Source organism: Cebidichthys violaceus, unplaced genomic scaffold (assembly GCF_023349555.1).
Source record: "Cebidichthys violaceus isolate CVI_PGR_0920_01 unplaced genomic scaffold, fCebVio1.0.p SCAF_3, whole genome shotgun sequence".
NCBI classification, from domain to species: Eukaryota; Metazoa; Chordata; class Actinopteri; order Perciformes; family Stichaeidae; genus Cebidichthys; species Cebidichthys violaceus.
Genome location: NW_027176483.1, coordinates 8,160,547 through 8,177,520, shown reverse-complemented (window position 1 = coordinate 8,177,520; position 16,974 = coordinate 8,160,547). Strand labels below are relative to the sequence as shown.

The 16,974-nt window shown below is 40.7% G+C and overlaps 1 protein-coding gene across 4 annotated transcripts in view; it reads left to right on the top strand.

Moving 5' to 3' along the window:
* The window catches only part of ano3 (anoctamin 3), a 31,266-nt gene extending 16,818 nt beyond the window's left edge, over positions 1 to 14,448 (top strand). For all 4 annotated transcript variants that reach the window (XM_068722426.1, XM_068722425.1, XM_068722428.1 and 1 more), the window contains exons 7-25: positions 1,153 to 1,287; positions 1,859 to 1,965; positions 2,754 to 2,809; positions 2,914 to 3,035; positions 4,438 to 4,572; positions 4,709 to 4,805; positions 6,243 to 6,303; positions 8,229 to 8,311; positions 8,472 to 8,612; positions 8,935 to 9,099; positions 9,325 to 9,361; positions 9,475 to 9,586; positions 9,893 to 9,950; positions 10,218 to 10,315; positions 10,597 to 10,751; positions 10,862 to 11,014; positions 11,728 to 11,878; positions 11,968 to 12,157; positions 12,650 to 14,448. In XM_068722426.1, coding sequence (XP_068578527.1) covers positions 1,153 to 1,287; positions 1,859 to 1,965; positions 2,754 to 2,809; positions 2,914 to 3,035; positions 4,438 to 4,572; positions 4,709 to 4,805; positions 6,243 to 6,303; positions 8,229 to 8,311; positions 8,472 to 8,612; positions 8,935 to 9,099; positions 9,325 to 9,361; positions 9,475 to 9,586; positions 9,893 to 9,950; positions 10,218 to 10,315; positions 10,597 to 10,751; positions 10,862 to 11,014; positions 11,728 to 11,878; positions 11,968 to 12,157; positions 12,650 to 12,832 — 2,239 coding nt within the window. In that variant the 3' untranslated portion in view covers positions 12,833 to 14,448. The remainder of the gene's footprint in view (positions 1 to 1,152; positions 1,288 to 1,858; positions 1,966 to 2,753; positions 2,810 to 2,913; positions 3,036 to 4,437; positions 4,573 to 4,708; positions 4,806 to 6,242; positions 6,304 to 8,228; positions 8,312 to 8,471; positions 8,613 to 8,934; positions 9,100 to 9,324; positions 9,362 to 9,474; positions 9,587 to 9,892; positions 9,951 to 10,217; positions 10,316 to 10,596; positions 10,752 to 10,861; positions 11,015 to 11,727; positions 11,879 to 11,967; positions 12,158 to 12,649) is intronic.
* Positions 14,449 to 16,974: the final 2,526 nt, after the last annotated feature.

The following is a 16,974-nucleotide window of genomic DNA, read 5'->3' as shown; positions in this document are numbered from 1 at the left end:
TTCATAAAATGCTCTCTGTCTTCACCCAGAATTCCCATTTATATGTATTTAATCCATATCAGAGCACAGCCTAACAAATTAGACCTCTCCACTAAATCTGGAGAAGCAGTGGGAAAATATTACCCAGCCAACTGATGTTTAGCTCTAGGGATGTTGATCTGTTGGTCTGTTGGTTGGTGCACTCCCTTGTTCCAAACTGAAATATCTCCACAACTAATAGATGGATTGCCATGACATTTTGTACACACAATAATGTTACCCAGAGAATGGATCCTACTGACTTTTGTGATCCCATGACTTTTTGGACTATAGTGTGTTCTTTGAAATTTGGTATAGACATTCATGTTCCTTACAGGATGAATTGTAATAACTTTGGTGATCTCTTATATTTCCATCAAGTCAAACTTTTAATCTGTACAACACTTTGGTTTATGACCAAACCCCTGCAAATTAATGACATTCCCATCAGCACATCGTGGGCATGTTCGCATGCAGATGTTAGCAATTAGCTAAACTTTTAAGTTTGAAGAAATGGTCATTTTTTATTATTACTTACTTACAAAATTAGGTTAGTTGACTTAAATATTTTTGACATAATCAGTTTCCACAACGGTTTTGAGTATTGTGAACTCTTTACAGTTTTACAGTGTAATTAAAGCCTCACATGGCTGCAGACTCTTATTCTTTGTCTCTATTAATTGATTATGAAGGGACCTGGGAATTAGAAAGGTGGATGGAAAGGAGGGAGAAAGAGACAGACTGTGACAATAAAATGAAAAGTAGATACAATTTAGGAAATCAATGCATGCCTTCAAACTTCAACTTGTCTTAAATCATGACTGGAGTATCAAAAAAAGTGTGTTATCCTTTGAATTGAATTTAGCAAGCTATTATCCTGGATCAGTGACTCTCAGGCTCATGAGTCACGAGCAAAGTGAAAATAAAAAACGAGACTGCAGCGCGATGCTTTCAATACGTGCGTGTACATATGCATGTGTATATACACTTTATTTTAGTGGGTGTGAGGCGGTGCATGCTTGTCAGGGTTGTGTTGGGGGGAAAAAAGGTTAGGAGCCACTGTTCCACATCAAAGAAAACAATCTTCATGTTAATCTGTGCTGTTAATCCTGTTTTCTCTGTACGTCCGTGCAGCAGATTTCATCTGAGATGTCGTCAGATAAAAAGCTGGCTTCCCAGAAATCCCATGAAGTTGGACAAAGAGGCCTTGCCTGACCTGGAGGAAACCGACTGCTACACAGCCCCCTTCAGCAGAGCTCGCATGCATCAGTAAGGAGGACATGCACTCAGTCATTCATGCCATCACAGAAACTTGCGCACATGATCGGAGTGTCACATAAGGACAGCATCTGTACCAGTGTTAGATGATATTTATCCTGCTCTGTATCCGTAGTCCCCTTGTTATCCATTACATCCATTCATGTCCTAAGCTTTGGATGTGGAATTTAGAAACCAGCTGTCTTGAATATTTTATAGCTTTGAGTCAGAATGATAAAGACAAGCTGATCATAAATAAGATATCAAAATACAGCAGCAGATTCTCATGAAATTCTTTTTCTCCACTGTTCCTACCTGTTTTTTTTTCTTTTTCATGTTGATGAAACTTTGAGGCATCATCTAATCTCATTTGTCAGTGAATCATTTCCCCTTTTCCTTCGCTTGTCAGCCTTGACATTTCTTTTTAAAATAACGATGGTGGATTGAACTCAAATCTTACACCACAGATTAAGTTTTAATGAGCTTTGCATGGTTATGGGCTCAGCTCTCATTAAAAGCTGTGACTGGATGATATCGATTGTTACATGATGAATAACTGAAGGAGTGTGCCATTAATTTCCAGCTTCACTATCAACAATAGAGGGACCTTCTTCTCCAATTCCACCAGAAGCAGAATAGTTCATCATGTGCTACAGCGCACTAAGTATGAGGATGGAAAACCAAAGATGGGTAAGGCACCACGCTAGCTGCTTTCTCCTCTTGATCCTCACGTACTAAACAATATTTCTAGTAGTGTCACATTAGTGTCAGGGGGTATTATGCCTTTTGTTTTTGTTTTTTCTGTGGGATAATTCAAATGTGAGCTGCCGCTGAGCTGTTGGTTTCGTCCAACTTGTGGCTGATCCCTCCTATCCTTTCTGGCTGTTGTTTTTCTTACCAAACTGCCTGTCCACTCCCACATCTACTGTCTTGTCTGACTGCCACAGACATGTTTTGCTGATTAAAGTTTGGCCTTTGAAGGGCTGGAACGGATTTCACATTAATATTTTATAAGATCAGCTCCGCCACAAGAGTGGAAAATCTTTTTCAAATCCACTCTCTCCCTGCTTGTGCTCTCACTATCTATAGTTTCAGTCAGAGGAGGACAATGCAAATCAATGCACTATTGTCCTGTGATACATCACATTTCATTCACTACTGCCTCTTACAGTAAAGTAGCTGCAGCCAATTCAGTCAGTTTATGCCATTATGTCATTCACCAAGTAATTATGGTCCAGCAAAAATGTATGCAGCTATTTGAAATTCTAACCTGAGTGTGATAAACCTCTAATGGGCTTGTCTAATGCAGCTTGTTAGTTACATAATGCAGTAAATTGTTATGACTGTGGAAAAGTGAGTTTAAATGAATATTTCATTGGATCCCTCTCTCAGTCATGACTGGTACTGAATTTTGAATGTGGCGTCCTTGTGCTTTTCTGGCTGCATCCTTTAACCTGACATGGTTTATTCTACTGTAGGTATCAACCGGTTACTGGGCAACAACACATATGAGGCTGCGTTTCCTCCTCATGAGGTGAGAAGATTATTTGTTGTGTTGAAAAACTGTAGGGATTTACAAATTCTCAAACTGTAAAATTCCTTCTGCAATGAAGAGTTTCCTTCTCTTTATCTCATCAGGGAGGTTACAAGAGCAGACACCCGATTAAGACGCACGGTGCCCAGAACCACAGGCATCTTCTGTATGAACGCTGGGCCCGCTGGGGAATGTGGTACAAATACCAGCCTCTGGACCTCATCAGGTAATCAATACAGCATCATGAGCTGCTGTTGGACACTAACATGAGCTCTAGTGTCCTGGTGATGAGCCTTGTTCGGTCTTGCTTGAATAGACCATAGACTCAGTTGATTATAAAGATATCCAGGTATCTGATCTCAGTCTGCCGCCTGAACAGGCTTGTGTATCGTTCCCCGACACTCTGGTATGTCTGGACTGAAGGATATACGACATTCAGAGCATTATTATAGCAGCAAACTACTATTTGCTGTGTAAATATATAGTGGAGTAAAGTCTACCTGAGAGAATAATGAAGTCGCATCTGTGTGTGTTGTTACCCGAACTTCCAGCCCGGCCGTGCATGCTTTTAGTACATATAGTAAGTGCATGTGAGGGTGTCCCACTGGGTAGCACATGGCCACAGCTCTGCACTGCTCTTATATGGTGGTTACAGCTGACAACACCATCCCAACCGACGGCGTCGTCGCGGAAGGGTAGCACCCACCCTTCGGTTTTACTTCAGGTAAACACTGTTAGCAGTGTCAGCATTTTTGCCGTAGTTTGCACTGTTAGCGCTGTTTGCACCGTTAGCTGTGAGCCGCGTCGCCAAGTTGAAAGCCATTGGTTGGCAATAGAAATGTATCTCGTAACATGCACCTTTAACTTTAACTGTTTGGCTTTCTTTGCACCTCTGTGTTTTAATCTTCCCATTAGAGTGAGAAGGAATCATTTTACATTTTGGGAAATACAGTTATTCACGTTCTCATCAAGAGTTGGATGAGAAAATTGATACCACTTGTGCAAAGTACATTGCTGAATCCAACTCTTATGCTAAGCTAGGCTAATTGCTGCATGATATGAATTTGTCAATCATCAGAGATGGAACTGTTCACACCAAGGTAGCGATCCCTATAATCAATATTTTTAAGACGACAATCTATTAAAGGACAATGTGAAAACGGTGTGAAAGAGCTCGCTCGTAGTGATAAACCAAGTGTATATCAGCCCTGATCCTTAAAACCAGGAACCACTACTGGAATACTAGTGTGCATCTACTCTATCTTCCTCAACCATGTCCTTGAATGTTGATAGAAAGTTGAATAAAGTTGAAAGTTGCCTGATCCAGCTAATTGCCACTAAGCTGCTTTACTGGAGCAGTTGTGGAATAAGTGTCTTGCTCAAGGGCACCCTGACAGCTGTGGTTTAGGAGGCAGATAGTTATAGTTGATTAATTTCCCACCACAGCGTTATACCGTGTAATTATATGTGTTTCTTGTCAGCCCAGCAGCCTCTCTCTCCATTAGGCTACTACAACCACCCCACAGTACGCTAACTACACACACAAGTAAATGTGGTCAAGTTCAATTAACAGTCAACACAGTTCATTGGTGAATATTGACCACACTGTCTCTCCGTCTCTTTCCCAGGCGGTACTTTGGTGAGAAAATCGGTCTTTACTTTGCGTGGTTGGGCTGGTACACCGGCATGTTGATCCCTGCCGCCCTGGTCGGTGTTTTTGTCTTCCTTTATGGTCTCTTCACTATGGACTCCAGCCAAGTCAGGTCAGTTCACACAATCGGCTGCGTACCATATAAGATGAAAATACTCCCTTGAATTGATAGAATACAGAATGCAGAATGTGTATTTGAAAACATGTATATACTTGATTGTTGTTTTCCTGATTCATTGTCTCACCAGTAAAGAGATTTGTGAGGCCAACACCACCATCATGTGTTCAATGTGTGAGGACACCTGTAAGCCGTGGAATCTAAGTGACAGTTGTGTCTACGCGAAGGTCAGTGCAGTTCTGGTATTCATGTTAGAGTTTCTCAGTCTCTTCTACACACGTTAAAAAACTTGTTACAAACATTTCTAGGTTCAAAACCTCTCATCACCCCATAAATTAGAGAGTTTTTAAATTGTATTTTGAATAGCTCATGATCAGAGAGAAATAATGATGTATTTGAAGATGTTGAAACAAAAAACAATTTTAAAGCCTTTCAAATGTAAAAGATTGTATTTTAATATTGAATAAAACACCTTTTGAATTAAAGGTTTGGTTAGACATTTGTGGAAATACTGTATTGTATAAGGATCATCTAATCTCATTTGTCAGTGTCAGGGAATTCTAGGGATGCACTGATCCGACTTGTTCAGTCACGATGCTGATACCAGTGTTTAATTAATAAGCTGTATGCCTCACTGTGTTTAAGTGACTGAGATCATTCTTTTATGTGTAAGGCAACATTAGGCTTGATTTAACATTGCTTTCCTGACTTTGTAAAAGAAAATGTAACAAATAAATACATAGATATAGATTTAGTGAATATATCGTACACCAGTAAATTGGTAGAAAAATCTTAAATTAACAGAAATTATAATGCAAGTGCAAACCTTTTAAATGCAGCTACATATTGCTAAAAACGATTGTTTGTGTTTTATTTTGCAGTGCTACTGCCACCCTTCGAATCATTGGCTACCCAGTAATCGTAGAACTTGGTGTAGCAAGAGAGAGATACCTCCAAAAAGTTGACATGTTTCTTGATAGCTCCTTCAGCTGTGCAGTACTGGCGTGCTGCTGACACATGACGTAATACGCACATGTGTAGATCAGACGTAAACATAGAATTGAATAGATCGGCTCCATTGTAATCGATACCCAATCCAGCTACTTGAGTCAGTATCCGCCCGATATCAGTATCGGATCAATTCATCCCTACTGAACTACTTTATGTAGGTGCAGCCAGCAGCCGGTTAGTTTAGCTTAGCACAGAGACTGGAAACACCAGCTTGCTGGCTCTGTCTTAGGGTAAAACCCCCATTTTTATTATTAGTTATAATTTTTACACTACAACATTTTTACACTGTTAAATTTTGTTTTACAGATTAAATAAACCAGATCCAACGTATTAATTAGTGAGCTTTAGAGGTGCTATTAGCCAGATTTATTCGGTGGACAGAGCCAGGCTAGCTGTTTCTCCCTGTTTCCAGTAACTGGCTGCAGGACGTAGCTTCATATTTATCGTGCAGACTCGAGATTGGAATCAATCTTCTCATCTAACTCTTGGCAAGAAAGCAAATAAGATTATTTGCCAAAATGTCAAACTATTCCTGTTAGAACTCAAGCTGTTGAAATTAAAAATAAATCCATGTCATAATTCAGTTTCATCTGTGAAGCTACTATTTGATGAAGCATTTTTTAGAGCAGCCCGTCTTGTGCTTGTGTTTCTAGGTGACCCATCTATTTGATAATGGCGGCACTGTGTTCTTTGCCATCTTCATGGCTATTTGGGGTAGGTAGAGACTATTTTTTTTGTTGTCCCTTTTTGTGAAGCTATGTGCTTCACTTGATGCAAACCCTTCTGGAATTCAAATCTATTTATACAGTAGTGTGTCAGTGCTCAGGCTTCCACTCTCCACTCAACTCCTCCAAACACATTAATCTTTTCAACCGACAATTCCATACAGTAAACACACTGCAGTGCAAATACAGAAGATCTTCACTCTGTAATACATTAGTCATCGAATAAATCATGGGCAAGTTTTACTGTTTGAGCGTCTGCACATACACTCCCAGTGTCGTCTCAATGTAATTAGTCAGATAATTAAACATTTCACCAGGGGGAGACGGTATCATTTGGCTGTCAGCGTTGCAGAATTGCACCATGATAGCGGTATAATAATATTGTAGCTATGGTTCCCACAGCTATAATATCTATATAGAGTGTGAGCAACTACTGGAAAAGATTCATCTATCTGCCAACATGGTAAATAATCACCTGCGCCCAGAGGGAACATTTGGCACATTGTGTTCTGAGTCTGGGCTAAATGAAGGCCAAGGAGAGCCGTAGAGCTGGAGAGCCGAGGGAGGTCCAGCCAGCCTCGCAGACTGAGGTCTGTAACTCTGGCTTTTGGCAATGTGGACCAAAGTAACTGTACTGCGCCACTGAGCGAGTGCACTCCAGGTCTGCTGTGTCTGAGCGTGTGTGTGCAAGATAAAGATGAAAAATTGGTTAGCCCAGGGGACTGAATGTAGGCATCTGAGAAGGCTGCTTTTCTCTCTCTTAAAACAAAAGTGGGTCGAGCTATATTAAACTTCAACATTTCTAACAACAGTGGAAGTTGTTCTGATTGAGTATTCATATACTGGTGCTTTTAAAGACCACAATTCCTTTGTGTGTTCTGAATTTATATTCCTTACTGGTCCTTTATCCGATTATTTAACAAATGGTACAAAATAGTCCAAAAAAAAGCTGAAAGCCCAAGTTGATGACAGGGAATTGCTTGACTAAAACCTTAAAATATTCAGTTCACTGTCAGGTATGAAAAAAAAATTCTGCCAGTTCTCATAACTAATTGGAGCTGAACATTTTTTTTTTCTTCTTTTTTTTTTTAAATGACTCAATTATTAAAACAATTTATTTTCTGTTCATTGATTAATCAACTCACTGTTTTAGCTCAAACATATTTAATATGTTCAGATGTATAAAAGAGCCGTGTTAAGGCTGCACAGCACTGTTTGAATACTCGTGTCAGTTTTCATTATACATTCTTCCCTCTGCTGCAAAATCACACGTGTATAATATGTACATCTAATGAGAACTGACAAAAGCACTGAGTCAGTAGTATAATGTTACAGTGTGCTAACCATCACAGATCATACATGATTGCACTGGTCTTTCCCGTGAGGTCCGCCTGTTTGCACTAATGCTACTAAGACACATTTTTCTACATTTATTGGACCGCTGAAGCCATTCTGCCTTTATAAAAGCGTTTTTACTGCTGTTATGGATGGATAATAAAAACAAACGACGATGTAGTGTGCAGCTCAAGTCACAATAGAGTCAGACACAAAGGAAACACTGCCTCCAGAGTGAATTCTGCCCACAGAAAATTTCACTGTTGAAGTCTTTTAACACAAAATGGAGCTTGCCTGGCAAAGACATGACTTTGGGTTGATGCATTGAACAAGTAAAGCCTATTTACTGTTGCTATTTCCTTAACAGAAACTAAGCAGTCTGTGAACTGATGGCTGTAATGAGTTTCCATAATGGACCATGCACGTATTTCATTCAGAATATCTGGCTGCAGTGTGGTGTTTGGTTCTGCATTGTGTCCACAGTGAATGGTCCTCTGCAGTCACATGATTATAAATCATAGGGTGTGATACATATCAAAGTTGATTAATAATGTGATTGATTCCTGATCCCCTCTGCAGCCACAGTATTCCTGGAGTTCTGGAAAAGGAGGAGGGCAGAACTGACTTATGACTGGGATCTCATCGATTGGGAGGAGGAGGAGGTACATCAGCAATATCCTCAAATAGATCCGACATCATTTCATTACCACACAATTTTAGTTCTTGCAGCACGTCTTTTAAACTTGACACTTATTACCTGATATAAAAAATAGAGAAATACACAGCTCATTCGCTCGTACTGGATTGTGTGTTGTGAATCAGGAGGAGCTGAGGCCTCAGTTTGAAGCCAAGTACTCCAGGGTGGAGAGAGTTAACCCCATCTCTGGCAAGCCCGAGCCTTTCCAGCCCTTCTCAGACAAACTCAGCCGGCTCATGGTGTCTGTGTCCGGAATATTCTTCATGGTAAACCCTTTGATCTTTGAATAATCTCCCCTTTTGGGATTCAGCCTCAGTGTGAGATCACTGTTTTTTTGTGTGTGCCACCTTTGGAGTGTTTGTGAAGTGCCAGGCAGTGGCTTAACATCTCCCCCCGCTGGATGAAAACAGTATTGAGAGGAAATACTAGATTTGGCGTTTCTGATGGCGTAATTTCTTCTGTTGACTGATTACATTTAAATGATATGCGTGTTGTTTACCTGAATAATTCATAATAAGATAAACACCTCTACACATGCATATGACATCCTGTACTTTATGCTTCCTGTTGTCCATCATCTCTGCTTAGATTTCCCTCGTTCTGACAGCAGTGTTTGCCGTGGTGGTTTTCCGTCTCATCGCGATGGAGCAGTTTGCTTCAGTCACCTGGTATTTTGTGAAGAAGAACTGGCAGTTTGCCACCTCTCTCACTGGCGTCTGCATCAACTTTATGATCATCATGTCTCTCAACGTGGTGGGTGTCTGGACAAGCATCATCTGGCACGTTTACATATTCTGTCCAATAAATGTTTCATGAAAAATTTACTTAGAACTTTGTTCCAGGAAATTTCATATCCACAGCCAGAAAGACTTTTTTGTGGTTTTTTTGCTGAGATTCCTGTTTTCTTCTCTTTTTCATGATCATTATCCTCCTCAACCTTTTCCCTGTTGATGCTTACGAGTACTATCATTTTGCTAGGTGTATGAAAAGGTGGCCTATCTGCTGACAAATTTAGGTGAGCGTTGTCCACATGCTGCATGCTTTTCTACACCTTCATTTTTTCATGGCTCCCAAGCATTGATTTTCTCCCTTGTCCACCCCAAACAACCCCTGTTTGTCCACGTTCAGAGCACCCACGGACAGACTCTGAGTGGGAGAACAGCTTTTCTCTGAAGATGTTCCTGTTCCAGTTTGTAAATTTGAACAGCTCCACATTTTACATCGCTTTCTTTCTTGGAAGGTAGGCTCCCTGCCATGAACTCTACAGTTCCTGTTTACAGTGAATTTAATGAGCGATTGTGGAAAGATGTTTTGTTTCAAACTCCCATGTAATGACATCTGCCAAGACTCTTTTCCTTTCCCTGCTCACTGTACAGTTATTTTTTGGACATCATGTTTCAGCTGCCTTGACTTGAAATGTAACCAAGCTGTGGTTTATCGGACATAATTAGCACCTTAAGTGTCTTTTTTTCTTTCCAGCGTAGACTTTATTCGTTTTTCTTTGATTGAATTTCACAGCTAATGTTGCCAATGTCAATCTGTTCAGGTTTGCTGGCAGGCCTGGAAAATACAATAAACTCTTTAATCGATGGAGACTGGAGGAGGTGAGTGCAATTAGGCATTATCATAAGTGGGCCGATTATTGCCTTCTGTTTTAGGATATATTTAAAATTGTCACCCAATTCATCTTTTACATGATTGCCTGTATGTGAACCATTGATCGCTCACATAATTAGTGGGATTTTGAATTTAATGATCAAGAAACGGAATTGGATGAAACGTGTTGCAGGATATGCTCATTGATTGACTTTGAAGTATCAGGCATAAAATATGGATGTTACACTTTTGTTATTTAAATATATTTTTCTCAGTGTCACCCGAGTGGCTGTTTGATTGATCTCTGCCTGCAAATGGGAGTCATCATGTTCTTCAAACAAATCTGGAACAACTTCATGGAGCTCGGTTATCCGTGAGTAACATTTTATTATAATCATTCTTTCTCTATGAACTATTAGAAATACCACATTTATTACTTAATGTTGTAAATTAATGTGATTGGCATTTTACAAACTGTAGATAATTTCTGTATGTTTTGTCCTTTAGCTGATTAGCAGAAGAAAAAGCTTTTCTCCTGCAGAAACGCATCAAATCCTCTTGTGTGGGGCTTAGTAAAAGGCTTCATGCAGTGCTCAGTGAATTGTCAGAAATAATTGCTTTGAGTTGACAGTTAGCTACTTGCTACGTTTTCAGTTTGCTGCAGAACTGGTGGTCTCGTAGGAAGATGAAAAAAGGAGGTGGTGGAGGGCAAAATGTAGAGAATAAAGCCCAGCTTCCACAGTGGGACAAAGACTGGAATCTGCAGCCGATGAACGCCCATGGACTGGTGGACGAATACCTTGAAATGGGTGAAATATTACATTCTTTTTTAGTATTATATTTGTCTGAAGAGGGAAGGTAAATAAATCAAAGTATGTACATTATTTGAGCCAAAGTTGAGACGATTTTTCCTCTGCAGTTCTCCAGTTTGGCTTCACTACAATCTTTGTAGCAGCATTCCCGCTGGCTCCTCTCCTGGCTCTCCTCAACAACATTATTGAGATTCGTCTTGACGCCTACAAGTTTGTCACTCAGTGGAGGAGACCCATGCCTGCCCGAGCCACTGACATAGGTCAGTGTGATCTTTGACTGCCCCCACACCTCCCCTGTGTCTTTCACACTGTGACTGTTGTATTTTTAGATCACAGCTACTTTTTCCAACAGTAATACATTATGGGAAACAAACACTTTCCGTTATCCATCCTATGGAGATAGATCTGTTCCCATATCCTCTGCGTCTGTACCGCCATATGCTGCACCTCGACAGCCCATCTCCCCATATGATCACAGCACCCTCCAACATATGATATATGACCAACTGCTTCTTGTGGCATTTTGCCCTGTAATTAAAGGAACAATCCACCCTGAAACAGTTTCAGCTGTAATGAACACATTATGTTTCACTTTGTCTTCTTCTTCTTCTTTTTGGTTTAAGCTGACATTAACGGATCATACAGAGATTAATCTAATGCAAAAAAGGCAGAGGGATGATTTTTCTTCTCTGAGAGTACAGAAGCCTTCATAGACGTTATTGTAATGCAGCGAAAAAATATGTGGCATTTACAGTAACACAGTTCACAAACCCCTTGCTTACATGACTATATGTGTGTATATATATATATGAACAATATGCCCTTTCATAATCTCTGGAGGCTGTTATTTAACTAAAGAAGTAAATGAAGCACGATGATGGAAAGTTAGCAAAGCAAGAAAGCCAAAACAATTACAGTTTTTCACTTTATAAAATAGAGAAAAATCTTAATTCTTCTGTGGTTTACCTGTCAGGTATCTGGCATGGAATTCTCGAGGGTATTGGCGTGCTTGCAGTCATCACCAACGCCTTTGTCATTGCCATCACCTCAGACTACATTCCCCGCTTTGTTTACGCCTTCAAATATGGCCCGTGTGTGGACAAGGGACGCCACCATGAGGATGAGTAAGCACTTAATATAATGTGTAAGTTGTAAATATTTCCGGCAGAGTGGCTGGTGTTATAGTCTTAAAGATTCTCCTTTCCTCCCTCAGGTGTTTGCGAGGCTACATGAACAGCAGCCTGTCTGTGTTTGACATGAGGGAGATAAAGAACAACAGCCAGTACAGGTACTGCAGATACAGAGACTATAGAGCGCCGCCCTGGAGCTCAGTGCCGTACGAATTCACCCTGCAGTTCTGGCACGTCTTGGCTGCCAGACTGGCCTTCATCATCGTCTTTGAGGTAAATTCTTTTGTTGTGTGTTTTTCAGCAAGGCAAACTGCTAGAACTAAATCCCCTATGTCTTCAAAAGTCTGTGAAGACATTTTTACTTTTAATGATTTATATGCTGTCCTTGGTAAGTGAAAACCTCACAAGCTTGATTTAAGTGATTTTAATTGAATCTTGCTGCTATACAGAAGGTTGAGGAATTCAACCAAAAAAACACAAAATATATCCCAAATTACATGGTGCTCCAGCCAAAAAAAGTCACTATGTTTCTTCTTCCTTAAAAAGTTAACAAGATGTTCCCCTGTCAACGCTGCCCTCTTCAATAATTTGTATAGTGAGGAAAAACTGGCATGACATGCACCTATAAAACATTACAGGGCACATCATATTCTTTATTGTGGTGCACACAGTGTTAACCTTTTTTATTGAATGATGCAGCAAATACTGGCAACTAAAGCGTAGTTCTGTCGAAGGTAACTCATAAATGATTAACGCTTCCCTCAGCACCTGGTGTATGGGATCAAGTCCTTCATAGCATACCTCATTCCCGACATGCCTAAGGATCTCTGTGATCGTATGAGGAGGGAAAAGTACCTGATGCAGGAGATGATGTACGAAGCAGAACTGGAGCACCTGCAGAAGGAGAGGAAGAAGAACGGACGGCGTTATCACCATGAGTGGCCTTAGCTTTTACCCCGTGTCTCCACCTCATGCCGCACAGCCCTCAACTCACAGGCACAACCTCCCCCTGCCTGCTTATTTATGTATTTTCGCTTTGAGAATCTAGCTTCACTCGGCTGATACTGTACACCAAAGACACCCTCTTCTGTAACCAGATCCTCCCCCAAACCTGTCTGGCTTCAGGCTCTGAACTTGACCACTCCCTCGCCATCTGTTCCACGTCCAGCGTTGGCACTGCTCCTGGTTTTGGGCTCTGACCCTCTCCTGCCCCGCCCCACCCCGCCCTGCCCCGCCCCGATGCCTCACCTGGCTTCATCCAGCAGGTTGCCCTTGGGTCTGTGCTGTTTCATGGCTTCACTGGGGGAAACCTGTGCAATTGTAATGTTTACTATGCAGATCAAGGGCTGCAGATCACCACTGTTCACTCTTGGCACCCATCCTGCACTCTCTCTGTGTGGCAGCTAGCACTCCTGCTTTGACTCTGTTTGGTGCAGCTCGCAGCATGGCCGTGTTTTTCTCACGTGAGCATCAGCAGAGCCACCGTTCTGCCGGTTATATGTGACGGAGCTACTAGCACTAAGCGTTTCTTGTTGCAAAAGAGATTCTGGTGATGTGGCTACCAAATACAATGGACACTGTTCTTGCAAAGCGACTGTATATTGCCCTTGAAGCATGCTGATTAATATTTGCAGCAAGAAAAAATTAAAAAATAAAATAAAAACAACAGCATTCATTGTGGAGGATGTCAACATCCATTCAGTACATTTGACAAAGAAATCTCTATGACGTTATATAAAGTGCATGGTAATATTGTTTTGTACCTTTTGATAGACAAAGCCCCTGTCTTGATGCCTGGTTCACGTGTGTCTGTACTCGCTGTGAGCTGTGTGTTAATCTCTGTTTGTGCTACTGCTGAGCTTGGCTGTCTTGAGTTGAGGAAATGTGAACTTAGTGAGATTTGATTGTGCCTAAAGTTGTGCGCATCACAATTGTGTCACCAACATCACGTGTGCCTGTTTGTGCTGCACGTGCTCTTTCAAGTGCAAGAAATATTCTCTCTCATCGTCTTTCTGTGTGATCTTCTGTAAACTCTCTGAACTCTCCGGTAAGGGTTTGTTTTGGATGTGAGTCACACCACACTACCTACTCGGGTCTCTGCTAATGGCTCTGAAACACGGTATACGTTGTAATGTGACTCCCTTCATGAACAATGTATACACTCACATGCAGGAGCCGCATATCTGCTCTTCCGTTCTACGCTTGCGGCCTGTTTTTCATTTGTTGTTGGAAGCCCTGAAGCGTGGTTGAACTTGGATGACTTAGACATACCTGTGGCTTGGATGTTCAGCTTGCTAAAAACATCACTCCACTGTTCCTCAGTCACAAGGAACACCAACATACTACAAAAGAAGTTAGGTTTTGTTGAACGCAGAGTCAGGACCTTTTATTGTGGTCAGTTATGATGTCATGGAACAGCATGTTTTTGAAGAAAACAGTCGGCATGAGCGACGTATCCATCTGTGAGGCTGAGTCAGAATCCGAATAGTTTCCTGTTTCATTCATGTTGAGATGGAGAGTTGTAGAATGAACAGAATTAATCGGGGGGGGGGGGGGGGTATTTTGTAGGTGATGAGAGCATCAGTACAGGTCACGTTGATCATATTAGAGTAAATAAGATTTAGTGTACATGAGAGTTACAGCAATCTAACAACTGAAGATAAAGAACATTGCTAACCTGAATGCGCTGCAGACCACTGAACAAAAATGTTACATTATTTATGTGTTTATTTATTTTTCTGTTATTTGTATATACATTTCATGATGTATGTGATGTTTTTATACTTTTAATTTTGTGCTACCAGTATGAGTTCACCTGTGTGGGGAACAAAAAGGAGCGTGTTTGAGTTATCAGCATATATAAAACTAAATTGACCAATAGCCAAACAATAAACTAAGTCTCATAATTAGTATTCACTCACAATGTCAATAGAAGAAGTACTATTACACATTCAGAGTGAAAGTGAAGGTGTTGAGTACGAGCACAGACCACATATCCAGCTATTATCACAATACACATGCACAAAGTAATCACAGACAGCTGCTTTTTAAAATATAACAGAGTTTATTAAGTTCCAATAATAATGATCTAGTCAACTAATATCTAAAACTAACAACAACTATACATTTATGAGCACACTAAAATCGACAAACTATGGTAAGAGGGAGTGTGTGTGTGTGTGTGTGTGTGTGTGTGTGTGTGTGTGTGTGTGTGTGTGTGTGTGTGTGTGTGTGTGTGTGTGTGTGTGTGTGTGTGAGTGTGGGGGTGTGAGTGAGGAGAGAACCGCTCAGACAACATATGATGAAATCTAAACGTAGCTACGTCACATGGAACTACAAGTTGAAGAACTATCAAAATGGAGTTTAGACATTAGCCGTTAGCTCACCCTGAGCTACATGTAGCTTAACGCTATATGTGTGGGTTAGTAAAAAAAGAGAGATAGCAAACGAAACAAAATAAATCCTCCAAAAACAAAATAAGATCCTCCCCGACGTGGTGGAGTAAACGGAAGATTGTTCTCTCATCTACAGAAACACAGTGACGACTCTTGGATTCGCACAGCCGCGGTTCTGACCTCTGAACTACCGGCCTCACCAGCGGTTAATTATCTCATCACGATCTCGATCGTTAATCTCGCCGATTATTGAGCATATACACCATGTTTTAAAAATGGCACAGTAACTTAAGCAACACAAGCAAGATAATAAACACAATAGACTAAATCTGCCCAGACTCTCAGCCTTACTATGAGTAGATTTCGTGGTCTGATCGGTCGGGCGCGGCTCCATGCATTGTGCAATAAATTCTCTCCGTAGCAGAGAATTTCTTCAGCTCGTAACCGGCAAGAATCGACTTGAGGAGAAAGGGAAGATGTCCTTCTTTCTCTGAAGAATCGGTTTCTTCACTTCTGCAGGAAAACTGTCCGCTTCCTCTTCCAGGATGCGAACAAAAACAAAACAAACAAACAGTCCAATAGATACGTCCAGCGAATCTAGAACTGTTAAAAATAACAGCAACGTTGCGTGCCTCCTTACATGCGAATTGAATCACATCGAATGGCATAGAGATGGGGGAGCAAGACTGTTTCGCGGTGTTGCATTTGGGTGAAGAGTTCACACCTAGATGTGAACTTCTCTCTGGTGGGGGTTTGAATGCTATCTACCCAAATCAGGATGGGCCTTGTCTGCAGAATCGGCAGGCCCAGATTCCTTTGTTTCAAAGCACATGGCCGCAACATCTGTTTTCACCCTCAGATAATCAAAGTAATGTCCACATTTCTCAGGTGTCCTCTGAATGTTTTATATTTTCTAACATGCAATCGAAGGTGTCCTGCTTTTTAAGATATGTATTTTTGCACTGCAGTGCATGTGCATGAACATGATGCACAATCACAGTTAAAAGCATGTTTAAACTTTTCTTTGCATAATCACAGTAAGTGTATTAGAGCGGATCACAAATCACACAGGTCATTATGGAGACATATGATGCAGGTCGTTGGTTAAGAAGTAATGATGCTTTCAGGTCATATTATTCAATCCATTGATCATAACCATTTAATTTACATGAGAGAGATATTTGTTTTAAAATCTCATTACAATTGAAAACTATTCCAGGTTTTCAGAATATCTTCCCTGCTATGTGAACATTGAAAATCTATGCATGTTGTTATCCTTGAGTTTTGAACAATTGCAGATGTTAATGTACTGGTACATTTGTACTGTAGAGTATGCATGACCTAACACCTGCTTTGAGCAGAGCTAACTCCTGTCAAGTTGTTAACAGCGTCTTAAACATATCACCTCCCTTTTTCAGTGTTTATCCTTTTCGGAGGTCCGGACAAGACATGATGATTCTTGATGTAACAGAATTTTAAACTGTAAGAGTATTTTCTAAGTAAGAGCTTGGACTCTAGACTGATTTATATAATCTGGCCTGGACTGAATTTCAAGGATAGTCTGATAAAACTGAACACGTGAATCCTCAGATTTGCCGTTTTGAACACTTAACTGGGAATCCGAGTTCAGTTTCAGCTAATGGGATAGGGGTAATTTTATGAATGAATATGACCTTGGATGTTATACTTAACCAG